Source organism: Alosa alosa, chromosome 22, assembly GCF_017589495.1.
Source record: "Alosa alosa isolate M-15738 ecotype Scorff River chromosome 22, AALO_Geno_1.1, whole genome shotgun sequence".
Lineage (NCBI taxonomy): Eukaryota > Metazoa > Chordata > Actinopteri > Clupeiformes > Clupeidae > Alosa > Alosa alosa.
The window spans coordinates 23,832,041-23,852,523 of NC_063210.1; the positions used below are offsets into that span (position 1 = coordinate 23,832,041).

The 20,483-nt window shown below is 44.0% G+C and overlaps 1 protein-coding gene across 2 annotated transcripts; it reads left to right on the forward strand.

The window, feature by feature from the left end:
* The first annotated feature begins 1,693 nt into the window (after positions 1 to 1,693).
* adprh (ADP-ribosylarginine hydrolase) lies at positions 1,694 to 20,294 on the forward strand. Of its 2 annotated transcripts, XM_048233240.1 has the most exons (8): positions 1,694 to 2,267; positions 2,505 to 2,619; positions 5,018 to 5,126; positions 6,446 to 6,544; positions 9,994 to 10,099; positions 11,876 to 12,142; positions 12,925 to 13,139; positions 18,065 to 20,294. In XM_048233240.1, the coding sequence occupies exons 1-8, from the start codon at positions 2,260 to 2,262 to the stop codon at positions 18,211 to 18,213; spliced, it is 1,068 nt and encodes a 355-aa protein (XP_048089197.1). In that variant the 5' UTR covers positions 1,694 to 2,259; the 3' UTR covers positions 18,214 to 20,294. The 2 variants fall into 2 exon arrangements, with proteins under 2 accessions (XP_048089197.1, XP_048089198.1); XM_048233241.1 differs by lacking the exon at positions 6,446 to 6,544.
* The last annotated feature ends 189 nt before the right edge of the window (positions 20,295 to 20,483 follow it).

Sequence of the window (20,483 nt, forward strand, 5' to 3'; positions counted from 1 at the left end):
GTGTGCACGTGTGTATGTGTGTGTGTGTGTGTGTGTGTGTGTGTGTGTGTGCGCGTGCGTGTGTGCATGTGTGTGTGTGTTATGTGGGAATGACTCAATTGAGCTGTAGCTGCATTTTGATGTTTCCCTCTGACCTTTTCTTGCAAACGCACAGTTGTAGTGGCACAACACACACACACACACACACACACACACAAGGCTACAATATGGCTACAACATGGACTACACAACATGAGCTATAGGTGTGTAGATTACAACATGGACTACACAACATGGACTACACAACATGAGCTATAGGTGTGTAGATTACAACATGGACTACACACATGAGCTATAGGTGTGCGCTACATCATGGACTACACACATGAGCTATAGGTCTGTAGATTACAATATGGACTACAAACATGAGCTATAGGTGTGTAGATTACAACATGGGCTACACAACATGAGCTATAGGTGTGTAGACTACAACATGGGCTAGACAAAATGAGCTATAGGTGTGTAGGCTACAACATGGACTACACAACATGAGCTATACTGTAGGTGTGACTACAACATGGGCTACACAACATGAGCTATAGGTGTGTAGGCTACAACATGGACTACACAACATGAGCTATAGGTGTGTAGGCTCCGCTCTCTGCAGTACGTAGACTTGTACAGACATTAGCAATGAGACATGTCCGTCATACTTCATTCAACAATATGGAACTGAACTTTAACTAACCATTAATGCCTCCCCCTCTCTCTGCTTGCCCCTTCACTTTCCCCTTCTACCAGCTTCACCCTCCCTCTCTCTCTCATATGATGCTGATGAAGAGGGGCTCATCATTTCATTTGGACTTTATTTACTAAAGCATGTTGTCTGATCAACACTCACACACCCTTATTTGTTTGCTTGTTTGTTTGTACATTCACTAATATATTCCCATTATGTAATGTGTGCGTGCGTGTGAATATATGTTGTCTATAAAAGAATATGTGCGTTGAATTTATATCTCCTTGGAATGTGATGTTCTTTGACAGTGCTTTGCGGGAGAAAATGTTTCACACACATCACTGTACAAACACACACACACACACATATCAGAAACACACACACACAAATACAAATAGCCACAAACATTGCTGTACAAACACACACACACACACACACACAAATACAAATAGCCACAAACATGGCTGTACACACACACACACACACACACACACAAACACAAATAGCCACACACTCCTACCCAGGAGCATGAGGTTTAATTAGCAACAGTTTCCAGTATGCACTTCATATTCCCGCCGCAGGCTATGCTGAGACAGGCACACAGCAGTGCTGATGAACACTTCACAGCCACACACAACCACAACCCATCCCCAAGTGCATCAAAGAGAGATAAACTTCGGCTGTTTTACTGCGGGAAACTAAGAAATTTGTTTGGAAAAAGATATACTGGCCAGGCACACATCATATTCATGGAACTGAAGTAACCAGTCTGTTCTTTAGGTGTGTTTAAGCAAGTTAATTGAGCCGGGCATTCATCAATTTGAGATGTTAAATTATTATATTCTGTCAGGTAGCCTAGTGACAGGTAATTATGATGTCTTGCATTCACTGTCTTTGTAATCATTCAATGTTTCTTGTGGTTTTATTATAGACCTACCCAGTGAATGAGATGTCTGTTCTCTCTGAGGACTGGTCTCTAACCTCCATGGAAATGTGCGGGCATGCAGAAAGCTCTTTAGCATAGAGCTACGCCATCTTGTGGAAAATCGAGCCAACCAACTGAACCCTGGTTGACAGGACGCACAGACTTTGAAGTTACCAAGTATATCAAAACAAAACAAAACAAATGCAGATAATTTTCCATAAGCCTATGTTGATTCCATTGCATAAACGCGTTTTGGGGAAGGCTATTCCCAGCATTCCTTATGCACCCAATGTGGTCTCGGCTGTCTCCGCTACTCAACGCAGCGACACGAAACTAGTTTGGATCCTTATTAGGCAAGCCGTCAAACGCTTAACCACTACGTTGGCTATAGGCTACAGTGTAGCGAACAGAGAAGGCCGTTTTGTTAAACTGAAACTTTTGTTTACATTTTTTGCCAGTGTCGCTTACAATTCCGAATAACCTATCCACTCTTTGTCTGGCAAGTTCGTAACGCTCCCAGGGGAAAGGGGCGTTTCAGCGCACAGTGTTTGAGTCCCCGGTGTTTAGTGAAACCTCGTCCAGACCAAAGCATTCAGTCACGGTCAACACTTGAGACATGGACCGGTGAGTTACATTTCAGAAATTCACGCCAGATAGGCCAGTATCGTTTTCGCTCATTTTAACAAGATAAAAATACAGACAGGCCCCTATGTTGTCAGCGGAATATAACACATTTTGTGTCTGGTCTGAATGTCTGGTGAATCTCTCTCTCTCTCTCTCATTCTTTTCCTTCAATCTGTCTCAGTCCCTAAGTTATCTCCCTTTTTTAATCACAGACTGTCTATCATTCTGTCTCTGCAGGCCCTTGTCTCTGCAGCACTACAAAGCTGGCATGTTGCTCAGTGGAGCGGGGGACGCCCTGGGATACCGCAACCAGCTCTGGGAGTACAATGAGTCTGGCCCAGAAATCCACAAAGTCAGTGCCACACACACACACATACACACACACACATACACACTTTAATGCGTTTATTTGGACGGGAGGAATTACAGATGCAAACATTGATGGAAGTATGCTACAGGTTTAGACAGGTTAAGGTTTAGCTCTGATCAAACACAGAATGCCTTGTGCCATTCATCCTTGCTGCACTAGTGGCTCTGGGAAAACATGGCGTCGCCATCTCCAAATTTTCTCCACACTGGCTATTACTGCAGAAATGGAGCAGTACTTTGCTAGTCTCTTTGCATTGCTAAGTGCATAGTTGCAGTCCACATAAATCACATTTTTGTACATGCCCAAGACTCCTGAACACAAGAATGAATTGTTTGCTGTGAAACCCCAGGTTTGTGCTGCTGTTGGCAAGTGCCTGATATTATTACAGCTTAGTGTTGAGAAAAGTGTCCATGTACAAATCAAAACAACAACACACACACACACACACATACACACACACACATACACACACATACACTACAGAAGTCCAGTTGAACATGTGACACACTCATCCTTCCACACTTGTGCAGACACACATCACACATCACACACTCAACATGCAAAGGCCAATTGAACATTGTTTTGTTTGAGCTAACTTGGAGTTATCGCCTCATAGGACCTTCAAGGCTTCAACACACACACACACACACACACACACACACACACACACACACACACACACACACACACATACACATACACATACACACACTGCACCCCCATAGTCACACACACACACACACACAAACACACACGCACACGCACACGCGCACACACACACACACACACACACACACACCACACACATTGACACACACTGCACACACACACACACACATACACTCACTCAAGAGCACTTATGGCACCCCTCCTTGTCTCTTAGTGAGTTTGTCATAGCTCTAATACTCCATGCTGATGACTGGCACATTGTTAGATGCACTGGGGGAGGTGTGAGGGTGCCGTTATCTCAGCTTTTACTTCTGCTCTCTTACGGCTTCCCTGGAGCCTCAATGAGTCTTTTAGCACAAGGAAGATAAAACAACGAATCTTTCACAGTGCAATTTATTTGACTGAATAATTCACTCACATCAGAACAAAAGACGTTTGGTTGGAGCTGGTCATTTGTATGCAGGAGATTCCTTGTGAGCTTAAATCACTAGCGAGACAGAGAGAACGAGAGAAGAGAGAGAGGGAGGGAGGGATACAGAGAGAAAGGAGTGAAGAGAGAGAAAGAGAGATGGAGAGAGGGAACAGGAGGGGGGAGAGAGATAAGAGAGAGGGAGGGAGGGAAGGAGAGAAAGGAGCAAAGAGAGAGAGAGAGAGATGGAGATAGGGGTCGGGATAAGAGAGAGAGAGAGAAGTAGAGATGGAGAGAGAGAGAGGGATGAGTAGAGAGAAAGAGAGAGAGAGGAGTAGAGAGATGGAGAGAGATGAGTGGAGAGATGGAGAGAGAGAGAGAAGTGGAGAGATGAAGAGAGGGAGAGAGAAGTAGAGAGATGGAGAAAGAGAGAGAGATGGAGAGAAGTAGAGAGAGATAGAGGAGTAGAGAGATGGAGAGAGAGAGAGATGGAGAGAGAGAGGAGTAGAGAGATAGAGAGAGAAAGTGGAGTAGAGAGGTGGAGAGAGAGAGGAGTGGAGAGATGGAGAGAGAGAAAGAGGAGTAGAGAGATGGAGAGAGAGAGGTGGAGAGATGGAGAGATGGAGAGAGAGAGGTGGAGAGATGGAGAGAGGCCTTGCAGGCTACTGTTGGCAAGTATTGCTGCTCTTTGTGCTTTAGAAGGTCCTGAGGGGGTCTGTCTGTGCTCAAGTGTCTGAACACACACACTTCTCTAACCACCACTAGAGCACATCTCCTGGAGTGTGTGTGTGTGTGTGTGTGTGTGTGTGTGTGTGTGACCATACCTCCCTCGCTAGCAGCACTAAAGCCCATATTCTGGTGTTTGTGCTGAAGTATGTGACCATACTCTTTCCATAGTAACCCTAGAGCAAGAGGCCCTGCAATCTCGAGCAAGAGGTCCTGCAATCTCTGTAACAGTGTGTGTGTGTGTGTGGGTGGGTGTATCTCTCTCTAACCAGCCCTAAAGCTAAGACCCTGCAGTAATTAAGCTTCCGAGAGCCTCTGGTCGCCGTCTAAAGTCTCGAACAGAATTGGCTTAATTTATAGCCTCTGACATTAAAGCACAGCTGCCCTGCTGAATAATTGAACTTTAGAATTGATGTGAGTGGAATATGCAATGGACTGGTGGGGAGGAGGGGGCACGCCACAGCATCTAGAGGATTGTGGGATTGTGGAGGATTTAAATTACTTTTGTGTGGTGGTGGCGACGCCGTCTCGGGCTAATGAGCGCTTGCGATGGTCACTTTTGGACAATCCTCACAGGAGCTACAGGAGCTGGGCGGGCTGAAGAACATCACTGCGGAGCTACCTGATTGGCCGGTCAGCGATGACACCGTCCTTCACCTAGCAACGGCAGAAGGGCTGGCAACTGGTGAGTAGCTATGGAAATTGATTAATTTTTCATTTATTTATTTCAAATGTTGCTTCCATGCCCGCGTTTCTGAAGACGTGTGGGGGCACTCCATTTCAGATTACATTTTGGAGAATTTCGCTCAGTTTAGATTGGACCGTGGAGGTACTTCTTATGAGCCAATTTTCAGAAAGCATGAACTGTCCTTCCTGAATTTGGATCCAATTCTTTTTATAGGTTAAGACTGACTGTTACAAAACTCTGGCCCCTTCTTACAAAATCCTTTATTTTATACTGTTTAAATCATGCAAATTCTAACCTTATTTGGGTAATTAAGTAGAATTAGAAAATTTGCAATAAAGGGCTAAATTTATAAAATACAACACAACGCAATTCATTAAACATACAGTATAGACCCAGATAATTACAGGGACACCGGCAACGTTTTTTTTGTTAATTAATCATCTTCGTAAGTCGGTATATGGTTAAATGACTCATTACAGCCGCTTGCAAGTTCAGTGTATCGTACCCGCTGACCTTCAGTCTCACAAAGTCTCAGACATTGCGAGAAGCAGAATCAGTTTACATCCTGCATCCACAGCACAGAGGCAGGCTAACGAAACGCTAGAGATTGTTGCAAACGTGTGCACAACGGCAGAGCCAGCGAAGAAACAGCGAAACCCCTTGACGGAAGATGCAGAGACAAGGAAAAGAGCTTCAGACCGAGCGAGGGGGAGTTCCGTGGAGAAAAAGCATGAGGCTTGCCTGGTGTCCCTTTAAATTTAGTGAGGTAAAGAAATGTGATTTAGCATGTTTCTAACAACCACATACAGTGGCAGACACAGTATTAGATACTGGTTATTTATAGATGTTACAGTCCAGAGTCGACGCCAGTACTGCTGTGAGCAGACTGACTTGTTTCACGCGGGTGCGTTGCCTGTACGAGAGCTTCCACACTACCAGCATGAGACGCACCGCTCGAGCTGCTCATGAAAATGAATGAAATAAAAATAGAAAAAAAAATCCACAGCCACTACACACCCACACATAGTGCCTCCAGCACGAAACAGGCCTTACTGGACTCCTGTATGGTGTTGTTGACCAGTGTCCTATGATGTCCTGTGATGTCCCCTGTATGGTGTTGTTGACCAGTGTCCTATGTTGACCAGTGTCCTGTGTTGACCAGTGTCCTGTGATGTCCCCTGTATGGTGTGGACCAGTGTCATGTGTTGACCAGTGTCCTGTGATGTCCCCTGTATGGTGTTGTTGACCAGTGTCATGTGTTGACCAGTGTCCTGTGTTGACCAGTGTCCTGTGATGTCCTGTAATATCTCTCACAGGAAAGGAAGGTGAGGAGCTGTACCACGACGTGGCCGCACGCTATGTTGAGGGCATGAAAGACATGGAGGGGAGGAAACCCGGACCCTCAAGCATTCTGGGTAAATGACCCTCGAGCATTCTGGGTAAATAACCCTTAAGCATTCTGGGTAAATGACCCTCGAGCATTCTGGGTAAATGACTCTCAAGCATTCTGGGTAAATGGCCAGAATTTGAGCAAAATTCTTAACAACATCCTAATTGACCCAATTGAGTCAAAACAACGCCATAAAGATTGTGTGCCCGTGAAAAGATATTCACATGTGTAATAGAGTTTTGTCTTCGAGCATATGATTTGCACAAGTGCGTACCTACAGAAATATTTTGTGCACTTGAGTGCACAAAATATTTCTGCAGGTACGCATTTTTTTTGCACACAGACAAATTAATTCCACAGCTACAAAACGGTTCTACACACAGACAAAACTCTATTACACATGTGAATATCTTGTCACAGGCACACGATCTTTATAGCATTGTTTTGACTCCATACAAATGTGATTTCCTCTGGAGTTCAAGGCCTATTTTGGTTATTACATTACATTACATTACATTTGGCTGACGCTTTTTAACCAAAGCGACTAACAACATGGTAAACAGTAAGTTTTAGAACAATTCTCACAATTTTAGGACAGTTTAAAAAAAACATTAGAGTACAGTAAGAATAAGTGCGGCCGGGAGTGCTGTTTTTAGCAGTTACTTGTCAGTTTAAAACGGCTGGTGAGTGCTAGATCAGTAAGACTTGTTGTAAGTGTTGCTATGAGAGTAGATGTTCTCTAAAGAGCTGGGTCTTCAGGAGTTTTTGAAAGTGAAAAGGATGTTCCTGCCCTTGTAGGAACTGGCAGGTGTTCCACCAACCAGGAACAACAGATGAGAAAAGTTTGATTGGCTTTGAGCTGCATCGGGTGGTAGAGCTTAGACGCCGCTCGGCAGAGGAACGCGGGCTGGAGGTAGTGTAAGTCTGTATGAGGGCATTCAAGTAGGTGGGAGCAGAACCGGAGACTACTTTGTAGGCAAGCCGCTAGAGACTTGAATTTGATGCGGGCGCCATAGGTAGCCAGTGTAGCTGGATGAGCAGCGGGTAACATGTGCCCTTTGGGTTGGTTGTAGACCAGGCGCTACCGCCAGCTCTGGATCATCTGAAGTGGTTTCACTGCGCAGGCTGGGAGACCTGTCAGGAGGGCATTGCAGTAGTCGAGTCGTGAGATGACTATTGCCTGAACCAGAAGTTGCAGCATCTTGAGTCAAGTAAGTCCCGATTTTCCGTATGTTGTAGAGTGCTTAAACGGCATGACCGGGCTTAATTGAGGCAACATGATCTGAGAAGTTTAGTTGGTTGTCGAGAACAACTCCTAGATTTCTTGCAGTCCTGGTCGGTGAAACAGACAGGGAGTCAAATTTGATGTTGATGTCGTGGTGTATGGTAGGTTTTAGCTGGGATGACCAGCAGTTCAGTCTTTGAGAGGTTCAGCTGAGGGTGGTGTGCCTTCATCCATGTAGCTATGTCTGAAAGGCAATCTGAGATCCGTATGAAACCAGGGGGTCGCCAGGTGGAAAGGACAGATAGAGCTGTGTGTCGCCTGCATAGCAGTGGTATGGAGAAGCCGCGGCGAACGGATAATCTGTCCCAAGGAGGTGGTGTAGATAGCAAAGAGGAGGGGCCCAGCACTGAGCCTTGGGGACCCCTGTGGTGAGATGGTGAGGTGCGGATAGCTGACCAAGCCATGATACGCTAAACGAAGGCCCTGTGAGGTAGGATTCAAACCAGGAGAGAGCAGAACCGAGATTCCTATGTCAGCGAAGTATAGAGAGAAGGATGGTGATTAACCGTGTCAAAGGCAGCCGATAAGTCAAGCAGAATGAGTACTGATGACCGAAGCGGTCGCCTCTGGCTTCTTTTAAGGCTTCTGTTACAGACAGCAGAGCCGCTTCGGTAGAGTGGCCGCTGAACCCAGACTGATTTGGATCCAGAAGGTTGTTCTGTGAAAGGAAGTCAGAGACCTGTTTGGAGACTGCTCGCTCAATGCCTTTGGATAGGAAAGGCAGTAGTGAGACAGGGCGGTAGTTCTCGACTTGAGCAGGGTTGAGAGAAGCTTTAAGTAACGGTGTTACCCGGCCACTTTGAACGCCTGTTGGAAATGTGCAGGAGGTTAGCGGTGGCATTGATCACATGTGTGATAGCTGGAGCCATGGTCGGGCTGATGGACTGAAGTAGGCTCAGAGGTATAGGGTCCAGTGAGCATGTGGTAGGACGGCTGCATGTCAGGAGTCTGGACACTTCACTCGAGAGAGGCGCGAATGCTGAAAAAAGATGTTCCAGCAGTCCCTAGAGGTTGTAGGAGGGCGGCATCTGAGTCAGATGCTGGAGTGGGCATGTAGAGAATTGACTGTTGATTGCCGCCACTTTGTTTGTAAAAATGAGGCGAGGGTATCTGCAGTAAGGCTGGATGGAGGAGGAGGCAGCTGAGGGTTGAGTAGCTTATTTGAAGGTTGAGAAAGTTTTCGAGTGTCTGTAGCTGTTGATTTTGTCATGGTAGAAAGCAGTCTTAGCAGCAGTGATGCTGGCTGAGAAGGAGGTCAGGAGGTTCTGGTAGTTTTGAGGTCGTCAGCTAGTTTGGATTTGTGCCATTTCCTCTCAGCGGCTCTGAGTTTGGTGCGCCATGATCGGAGGGTATCATTTAGCCATGGATGAGAATGTTTGGATCGAGCTGGCCTTGTGCTAAGAGGGCACAGCTCGCCCAGACACGAGGTCAGTGTGGAGCAGAGCCAGTCAGTGGCTTCATTAACCTCCAGAGAGGAGAAGGTGTTGAGTGGAGGTAGACCGGAGGCAACCACAGAGGAGAAGTCGCTGGAGACAGGTTCCCGGATGTTGCGGGCGGAACGCGACCATCGGGCTGAGGAGCCGGAGGCTGTTCTGACAGGCTGACGCTTGAACTGGATGAAGAAGTGGTCAGAAAGATGGAGAGGCGTCCACCATGGGGTGTCTGTGCTGCAGTTCGAAAGTGAAGATCAAGTCAAGCTCTTTGCCAGCTTTGTGAGTCGGTGGGCTTTGAACCAGTTCGAGGTCAAAGGAGTGGACCAGGGCCAAAAAGTCCGTTGAGCCTGGGGCATCTAAGTGCATTGAAGCACACTCATGTCTAACTTATTCACTATCCCGGGCTAGGTAGCTAGCTGGTAGCAGGTAGCTAGCTGAAGATTGTTATGTAACACACACACACACATAGAAATGTTTTTACACGCACACACACACACACACACAGAAGTTAATTTGTTACACCATCTTTTTTGCTGTCTAAACTCAGCACTCAGCTTTCATGCCCCTTAGACCTTCCACTGAGTGAGCCCTGTGTCTGTTGAGTCTGGCCTCCTCCACAGGTGTGTCTGTTGAGTGAGCACTCTGGCCTCCTCCTGGCCTCCTCCCCTGGTGTGTCTGTTTAGTGAGCACTCTGGCCTCCTCCTGGCCTCCTCCCCAGGTGTGTATGTTGAGTGAGCACTCTGGCCTCCTCCCCAGGTGTGTCACAGCTGAAGCCGGGTTCTGAGGGGGGCTACAGAGTGGCCTACAACCCCGACGGCACCGGCTGTGGAGCGGCCATGAGGTCCATGTGCATTGGACTCCGGTACACACGCATGCACGCACGCACGCACGCACACACACATACACATTCATATACAAACACGCGCACATACACACACACACACACGTGCACATACACACACACACACACACACACACACTAGGGCTCCCAACTGTCAGGTTTTCTTGACCATCTTGTTTCACAAGTCTAGCACACTGATGGTAATAGGTCTCACACCTTCATGCTTTGATTGCTCCAATTAATAACATGACAATGTAGCTTAAGCTTATGCTACAGAAAGGGCAGTCCATGTGCCACGGCAGTGGTCATTAAAGTTGGTCGCCCTGGACACAGAAGCCCTAGTTAAGGCATTTAGTCATACGCACGCACGCACAGACAGACATACGCACGCACACACACACACACAGACACGCACGCACGCACGCACGCACACACACACACGCACGCGACGCACGGGCACACAGACAATGGGAGAGAACTGGTTCTTCCTCAGCAAAAACAAAGAACCGATAGCTATGGGTTCTACAGGTGCAGGGTGGAGATGCCGAATTTACATTCACCGAGTTTAGTGAATTTTATAGAGTTCATAACAGAATTAGATGAAGATGAAGTGAATTTTATAGAGTTCATAACAGAATTAGATGAAGTTTAGTGAATTTTATAGAGTTCATAACAGAATTAGATGAAGATGAAGTGAATTTTATAGAGTTCATAACAGAATTAGATGAAGTTTAGTGAATTTTATAGAGTTCATAACAGAATTAGATGAAGATGAAGTGAATTTTATAGAGTTCATAACAGAATTAGATGAAGTTTAGTGAATTTTATAGAGTTCATAACAGAATTTTATAATTTTATAGAGTTCATAACAGAATTAGATGAAGATGAGAGTTCAAGAATTAGATGAAGTTTAGTGAATTTTATAGAGTTCATAACAGAATTAGATGAAGTTTAGTGAATTTTATAGAGTTCATAAAAGGTATAAAAATGATCCCCGAAACAGCAGCGGTGATAGTTTTTACTTTTACAGCTTTAGAGTTCACTGCAAACTTTTGGCCACACAGACAAATTATCTGAGGAAGTGGTTTTAGGTGAGCAAACATGGACGCTGGACAAAGGTTTACCATTTAAATGAACAAATGTTGAAGGTTGACTTATAAATGTTCAAATGTAAAAGTTCAAACAAAAGCTGCTTGCCTCTGTTTGGCATATTACATACATACATACAGTACATATACACACACGTGCACCTACACACACACACACACACATACATACATACACACACACACACACACATACATACACACATACATATACACACACACACACACACACACACATATCTACACACACGCACACACACACACACACATATACACACACGCGCACACACACACACACACACACACACACTAGGGCTCCCAACTGTCAGGTTTTCTTGACCAGCTTGTTTCACAAGTCTAGCACACTGATGGTAATAGGTCTCACACCTTTATGCTTTGATTGCTCCAATTAATAACATGACAATGTAGCTTAAGCTTATGCTACAGAAAGGGCAGTACATGTGCCACGGCAGTGGTCATTAAAGTTGGTCGCCCTGGACACAGAAGCCCTAGTTAAGGCATTTAGTCATACCCACTTAAAGTTAGTGGAAGTACAACTAAATGATCTGAGGTCTCAAAAGGAAATATTTTAATTAATTTTAAGGGAACCTAATTAACATTATCCTTGCCTGTAGATTATGTTTTTTTTTTTTTTTTTTTTTTTTTAAACCCAAGATCTGCCTCTCTTCAGATACCCTCGTCCCGAACAGCTGTCCTCACTGGTCGCCGTTGCTGTGGAGACCGGCCGCATGACCCACCCGCACCCGACCGGGTTCCTGGGGGCGGTGGCCTCGGCTCTCTTCACTGCCTACGCCGTCCAGCGCCGGCCAATGGCGAGCTGGGGGGTGGGGCTTGTGATGGAGGCCTGTCCGGTGGCTCTGGAGTTTGTGAAGTCACGGGGGTGTGCTGTGGAGGAGTGCGTGAGGGACTGGGGATACTTCAGCGAGAAGTGGCAGTGGTGAGAGAAATGCAACAGCACAGGCATAGCAGTTCAATAAATAAATACATAAATAGATAAACAAACAAACAAACTAATAATACATTGTATTTATATAGCTTTTCGCATCTGATCTCTCACTCACTCTCTCACTCACACACACGTACACACACACACAAACGTACACACACACACACACACACGTACACGTACACACACACACACACACACACGCACACGCACACACACACACACACACACACACACACACACACACACACACACACACACACCACAGAGGTCTGGTTTATCATGTCGGAATACTTCACTGAGAAGTGGCAGTGGTGAGGAGAAAAACAACATAGGAAAGGCAAACAGCCGACAGCCACAGAACGGGGCCATTGGCCTTATTAGACACTAGCCCTCTCAAAGTGCATTGCACCGTGCTGAATGGTGAGTGCAAAATAGTAGTCGCCATCTCTTTAGTCACTGCACAGCACTCTGTTGCCTGTCCACCATCACACTGACCTCTCATTCCATATTTTCACTAACAGAAATGTACAGTAGATGTGCTATGCTCTATGTATGTGAAATCTGCTGAGTCATTGTTTCACTATGCTCTATGAATGTGAAATCTGCTGAGTCATTGTTTCACTATGCTCTAAGCATGTGAAATCTGCTGAGTCATTGTTTCACTATGCTCTAAGCATGTGAAATCTGCAGTCGTTGTTTCCCTATGCTCTATGCTCTGCTGAGTCATGGTTTCACATTCTGTAATGGTTTACTTCTGGTTTCTGCCGCAGGTACCTGGACCTAAGAGGACTGGCATCCGGCACCGGGCCAGCGATCTGGCCTGACCAATATGGGCCAGCTGAGAGAGACGAGGCCTATAAGAGCTTCAGCCTGTCCGGGTGGGCGGGGCGCAGTGGCCACGATGCACCAATGATAGCTCTCGATGCCCTGTTGGGGGCGGGCTCTGATTGGGAGGAGCTTATGAGCAGAGCAGGTTTCCATGGAGGTTAGAAAAGTCTTCAATACTTTATTGCCAATACGTTGAAACATCGCCTGGAATTTAATAATATAAAAGTCTAAATCACTGTCATTATAGCCAGGCTCGGACTGGTAATCTGTACAACCGGGCAAATGCCCGGTGGGCCGGTCCAATCATTTTGGCCTCTTCATGACAGGTTCAGTGTGTGTTACGATCGCGCCCCCCTGCCCCACCCCTCAAGTGGATTTGTCCAAGCAGCCGCTTGGTTTGTGGGGAAATATAGCCTACTAGTCCATGCATGGTAGCCTAGGCCAGTGGTTCTCAGATGGGGGTACGCGTACCCCTGGGGAGGCACTCCAGGGGGTAGGTGAGATTTTAAAATATACATATATTTAAAAAGTAGAATCCATGCAAAAATACTTTAAAAACAATTATTTAATAAATATTTCAGGAAAATAAAAGTTCATAAAATGAATTTTATATTTCAGTAGGCTATTCAATTTCATTATCCTAAAAACCCCGAGTCCCCCCCATACCAGGATGGTTAGACCCAACCTGTCACATGCCACCCACCATCACCTGTCAATCACTGTCAAAACTCAAACGATGGAGTCGTGATTGAAGCGTAGTGGTAATTCTTGTAAAAACACGGAGGGACAAGTGGCAAAGAAGGCCAAACCAGAGCCGGCAAAATTACGGCTGTATCTTGAAGAATATGTTTTATTGCTCTGTTTTAAGTATTTTTTCTCAACTAAAAATGCTTTGCGCTGGTTAGGGGGTACTTGGTTGAAAAAATATTTCATAGGGGGTACATCACTGAAAAAAGGTTGAGAACCACTGGCCTAGGCCAGTGGTTTTCAAAGTGGGGGCCGGGGCCCCCTGGGGGGCCGCGAGGGGGTGCCAGGGGGGCCTCAGCAAGTTGGAAGGAAAAATAAAAGCAACAAATAAATACATTTGAAAATTTGAAAATATACTTATTACTATGAGGGTTGTTATACAATGTCATTATGATAATGTGTTGCATATCTGAACATTATATTTTCCATGATAATGACTGGGAATAATAGTGAAGTGATAGCTCTCATATAGCAGAAAGCCCCAAATACAATTTTTACACACTGTATGCTCCATCGCGAAGTGTTTGTGGCTAAAAAAATTATTAGGATTAGCTTAATGTATTTTTACATTTGCTGTAGTTTTCTCGATGGGTTTAATAACACATCACGGGGGTCCTTGGCCAGAACCTAGTGGTATTTGGGGGGCCTTGTCGTGGAAAAGTTTGGGAACCCCTGGCCTAGGCTATATAAGTGCCCTCCGCTGGCTGGTGTTCACATCATCGCAGTTTAACCGTAAACAGCAATCAGAGGTGTCTAGTTTTATTCCATAAATATATTGTTTTTATAGACGTTAGTTGCACGCACTACGAAGAGCTTCCATATACTGCACCATGTAGGCTACTGTAGTGCGGTTTGTCTGTCAACATAAAAAAAACTCCGGGTAGCCTACAATTTTCGCACAACTTGGTGGAAAAGCGTAGCACAGGTTAAAGAGAACCTATTCATGTTTCGACTCAAAAGGAACTTCAAAGTATTTCCCATATAGTAGCCTTTTAGCTCACAACGACAGTGAAAGTGAAACTGGAAGTCTCTCCACCGAGTGTTACATTAGATGCACAATCAATCGCGAGTCGATGCACGTAAAAAGTATCAACTGAGGTTAGTAACGAAGGTAACCTAATTTTGCAAAATGTGATGACGGCACACAAACTTAGGCAAAAACGTTTAGTATACACCTGTGGTGATAGCCTACAGTTAATGTGAATCGCTGACTATAACCAAAGTAAAGGAGAAGATTTGCACCAAATAGGCCTAAAGGCTGTGGTTGTGTTTCTACAACATGTTGGCACAAATCGTAATTTCTGTCAACTATGACGATCTCCATGCATGTTCAGTAGCCTATATTTTTCATTTAGTCAAGCAGTGACATGTGGTTTAATGCATGGGGTAACATGACGTGAGACAGACAGAAGATGAGCATGTCTTTAGTAGCCTATCCCTGAATCCTGTCCCTCTCAAATCACTTTAAAATGGTGTGATTAGCAACCAGAATTTAAAAAAAAAGATCCCGGAGAGACCCCCCCGGACACCCGTATTATTGTGATTTTAATAACCTATAGGTCCAAATCTAAATGTTTGGGTTCAGTTTATGAAGTGTTGCTACAGCATGATACTACTGTGTGTTTGTTATTTATGGGGGGGAATCAGGGGGGGATTTTGGTATCGGTATCGGAAAAAATGAACTGATGAAATAAATTTGTTATAGTTCTACCATTGCCTTTACAGTTCGACCATGAATATATCATAACTTGACTATGAACTCTCCCATTACTATGAACTTTATGGCCGCATGTCTGATGTGGACTTTAAAGTTTAAAGTTAATAAGTAAAGATGATGAGTGACTGCAATTTGTTTATAGTCAGACTGAGGTCTTCATAATTATGAGGTTTACATCACATTTCTGGGATAATACCAGACTGTATGAAATAAAACATGAATTCCCTCTTTTTATATCCTTCACATTCCTGTGCTACCTCTACTTTTAAGCCTATGTCATGTTTGATGGTCATCAAATAGGCTATGTTTACTTACTCATATGTTAGGCTACTTGTATCGACTAAAGTTTAACAACATGACAGAAAAACAAACTTTTGATAAAATAACACAGTGTCATCCATTATCACTTATCATGAACACATCAAATGTGGTCATGGTAGAACTGTTAATAATACTTCATGGTTGAACTGTAAAAGATCCATAAGTTGACAGTGTTACTATGAACTATCATAGTGAATTTTACAAAAAACCATCAAATTACCACAAATAAATGAATGAGAATAGCAGCACTCTTTTTATGGAAGCCTTAGCTATGTAGCTATGACACCATGTGTGCAGGAAGACCATCTTACTCAATTTAGCTCTAATATTCTCAGGGTCCTTGACTCTATATAGTATAATAGCACCTGCCAAGGATAGAAAGACTTCAGTAAACCTAAAACACCATGGAGGAATATCATAACAGTAGCAAATCAGAAGAGAGAATGTAGGAAAGCTGAACGTAAATGGAGAAACACTGAGCTTCAGATTAACTATGTGACATCTTCAAAAAGAGACTCCACATTTATAACTCTGAGTTAAATGTATAGGGCCAGGCATTCTTCATTAATTGTAACATTATTAACACATTAATAACTCCCGTGCTCTTTTTGCCATTGTTCATAAGTTAACAAATTCCCCAACAGAGCTACCTCAAGATTTCAAGTCAACAAAAATGTTTAATGACTTTGGTTCTTTTTTTCATCACAAAATTGAAAATATTAGAGTTCACCACAGGCCTAAACAAAATGTAGCCTCCTTATCTGAATTTACTGCTATGATGGCCAAACCCTTGAAAAAACTGTGCTGCAACTTAGTTCATCTACAGTACCTGCTGACTTGACGCTCTGCCTACAAACTTCTTTAAAAGTGTTTTCAGCTGTTTGGCATTTGAGCTTATGCAAATTGTGAACCATTCTCAGCTCAGGCATTTTCCCAGCAGCACTTAAGACTGCAGTTATAAAACCTCTCCTGTTGTGTTTGCGGTCAAATGTGACCGATTGACAATTCTTTTCTCTCAAAAATATTGTTACCTTATTCTGACTACCATGAGGCGCCATGACTTAATACAGGGCATCTGAACACACAAAAGAATTTTTTGATCATTTTCATGACAATTTAAGTGTTTTATTTAACACCCATGTGTATTCCCGGTCTCAAATATGACAGGCCATTAGAAATTAATGGGTGAGAAAATGGTCAGTGTATAGGTATTGAATCCAGACACAAACTTATTGATTAGATGGACTGTATGTGTGCTTCTGTACATTAAAACACCCTCACTCCCCCTCTTTGCTTCTATGCCAGCCCCCACTGGAACCTTTCCCCAATAGAATCTTCCCCTTTCTGACTTGCATGAGCTCAGGTCAATGAGGCCTACAGGCCATAAATAGCAAATGGAAGTTCAATAGGTTATATCTATAGAACACACGTTCATACAAAGGTGTATCACAACATTAGATGATGATAATATATGTGCTACTATGGATTTATAAGAACTTTGGGTGCTGAGATATCATGCAAAACACGAGTACCTTGTCTCACCCCCCACAGCACAGACAATTTCTAATCTTTAAAAACAGCTCCTACAAGATTCTTAGCAATTCTGACCTTTTGACGATCGAAACTATCTCAGCAACAGGGACCTGAAACTGCCCCAACTGGTCCTTGACAATTCAAGAACTTCAGTGCATTCTCCTCCCAGCACTTTGGGATGCCTGGAGCCATAGTGCTCATGTCCCCAAATATGTTGCTGGATGCATTGTAAGCCATTCTAAGCTGTTACACACCCCAAAGCTGTTTTGTCATTCAAAATAGGGTATTGGTCTTCACAACTGAACGTAAATTGTGTGTGTGTGTGTGTGGGGGGGGGGGTGTCTAACGGAGTTCTGTTCCTGTTAATGTTACTTTCAACCAACAGATCTGTCATATTTGACCCCCTTCTGCTAGGTCTAGGAGACAAAGTGCCAGTTATCCCTTACATGGATTAAGCCTAGTCCTACATTAAAACCATTTTCAGTGGAATTCTGCACTGAAGTTCTCTATTAGGTTAAGACTAGGTTTCACTGAAGTCTAGGACTAGTAGTTTCATCCATGTATGGGAAACTAGTCCAGAGGGCCTTGTTTTTCTTCATTCTTCATTACGAGTTGTATAGTAACAGCAATGTGGTGACGCTGTTTCTATTCACCTCCATTGTAGGTAGCTATACTACAGATCCATCTTCATAGTGCTGGTTGATAGATAGATACTTAATTGATCCCCAAGGGGAAATTCAAGATGGTTGGTGTGTCGTCCACAGGAGACAGCGACAGCACGGCGGTGATCGCCTGCTGCTGCTGGGGGCTTCTCTACGGACTGGAGGGAGTTCCCCAGGGGAACCACAAGAACCTGGAGTACCGGGATCGTCTGGAGAACAGTGCCGAGGAACTCTACAGGCTCTCCCATTGACGCCCACAGGCTGTTATTGACAACTACAAGACATACCGTTAAACCCACAATTAGTCGTACCCATGCAAACTTTTGATTCAGTATGACTTACTAATTACCCAGGAAAACAGAAATTGTGTTTTATTTTTCATGTATATTTCTAGTACAATACATCATATTTGGTCTCGTGCTTATGGCTTTTCCAGGTCTAATATTAGTCAAATTGAAATGCACAAAATGTTTGGGCTTACAGTATACAACTTTACCAGCCCTCTAGGCAGCAGGAACAGTTGCCCCCCCACACACACATGGAATGCCTTGAGTCAAACCCTTAACTGCCTCAACACTCACCCTCACAGTCTTACTGCAGTTTCAACATCTTCCAAAACAAGCCATTCATTCGTCACCCGGTTCCACTTGGATGAGTTGCACAGGGTGACCCCATCGTGACCTTTACACTCACTACCACTCAGAACTCCTCTGCACGCTCTGCTGAGTAGAGAGAGATAGATAAAAACTTTAGTGCAGTTCTCGGTACTGATCCACAGAAAACCACAGAATCAAAGCCAATCCCACCTGACCTAAGTCACCTCTACATACTACTAAGGTTGAACCTTGAATTTCCCCTGGGGATCAATAAAGTCTCTATCTATCTACAGTCTTCTGCTTATAAAGTCTCAGTAGGCCACGGCTGAATCCCAATCTCTCCCCTCACTGACCCACAGACTTTGATGCGTCTTCTTGCACGCTTAGTGAGGGCTTAGGACTGTCCTACTGTGAAATTGTGAAGTGCTTGAGGGCTCGCTCACACCCTTTCTGTTCCCTTTCCGTAAGTCGCTATACCGACTTTAGGCCTACTGAAGGGAATTACCAACAATTCATAGCGTTGTGACCAGTGTTGGGGAGATGTACCGGCGTTACGTATTCAGAATACAAATTTTGAGTAACTGTATTCTGTTACAGTTACAATTTAAATAGTTGGTATTTAGATAGATAGATAGATAGATACTTTATTGATCCCCAAGGGGACATTCAAGAATACAGTTCCATTGTTGAAATCACACATTGTTTATTCACTCTTTAAATGGGGAAGCTTAAAAAAAAAAAAACATCAGTAAACAACTAATAACACGTTTTTGGTGTTGTCAATTTAATGATGGGTCACAGGTGCTGTCCCAAACCTGTTATTAGCATGTTGAACCCTTACAGCCCCGCAAACTGGATCACTTCTAAACGGATGTCAGTTAAGTCTTTGAGAGTTCAGGCCTTAGACCTTAGAGAGGAGATTAGGAATCAGCCCAGGTGGCTACAACCACTTCCTAAAAGGCTGCACTGCACATACATATTTCCCTTGTCTACACCAAAGTCCTTTGAGGAAAGTCCCACTGCGGCCATCTTGGTAACACTTTGGGCAGTAATTGGGCCGCTATTCTCCTACTCAAGTGAATGTGGAGGCATACAGGAAGGGGCGGGATTTATGCGTAGACTATATTGGCGTTACAAACTACCCCGTGCATTTCTATGGAGGACTCCGAGTGCCGTCTCCTTATTAGAAAGTCTCCGTCTACGCTGAGCTCCAGAAGTGTGCAGGTCTATTCATCTCATTTCCTTGCATCGCAAAGCAAAACAAAATCACCAAGACACCCTTCGTTAGCCTTGCATCATTATACATAATATGCGCATCACAGATTACAGCTAATGACAAAAAAAGATTGCCAGTGATTCGACTTACTGATTGCAAACAGACGTGAGGGGAAGCCTTTGATGAACCGTGTTAATGAGAGGAGTTGACACGCACGCTCAGACACGCAGCACTCACACACCCGCGTTCAGTGTTGCCATGGTGTTTTCTCAGTTTGCCAAAAGGCCGTGATTCAGCCGATGTAGACGCATGGAGCCTGTGAACTATAGCCATTAAATATGGCATTTGTTTGGTGAGTCAGAGTTTATCTAAATTTAGTGAGTAATATTGCTACAAGAAAATATTTTTTCCTGGGCTGCTGACTAAAAATGATTACTAAATGTGAATGACATACACAATCATTAAAAATAACTAAACATGAATAAGAAAATCACTTGCCTTATTTTGTACATGTAGAAAACTGCTGCAGAAAAAATAAACTGTTTCAGATACCATTCATTCTTACAATTGAATTGAAAACCAAAGTCATGGAAAAGTTTAAAATTTTTATTTTATTTATTTTTTGGTCATTGTTTTTAATTGTTTTTCTGTGTTTTCCATGTTTTTTTATTGTTTGTTTTTTCCCTAGGGTAAAGGGCGAGGTGTGTGT

Coding starts and splice junctions, on each gene's coding strand:
- adprh (XM_048233240.1), top strand. Junction 5,127..6,445: donor GGCAGAAGGGCTGGCAACTG/GTGAGTAGCTAT, acceptor TATCTCTCACAG/GAAAGGAAGGTGAGGAGCTG. Junction 6,545..9,993: donor CGGACCCTCAAGCATTCTGG/GTAAATGACCCT, acceptor CCTCCTCCCCAG/GTGTGTCACAGCTGAAGCCG.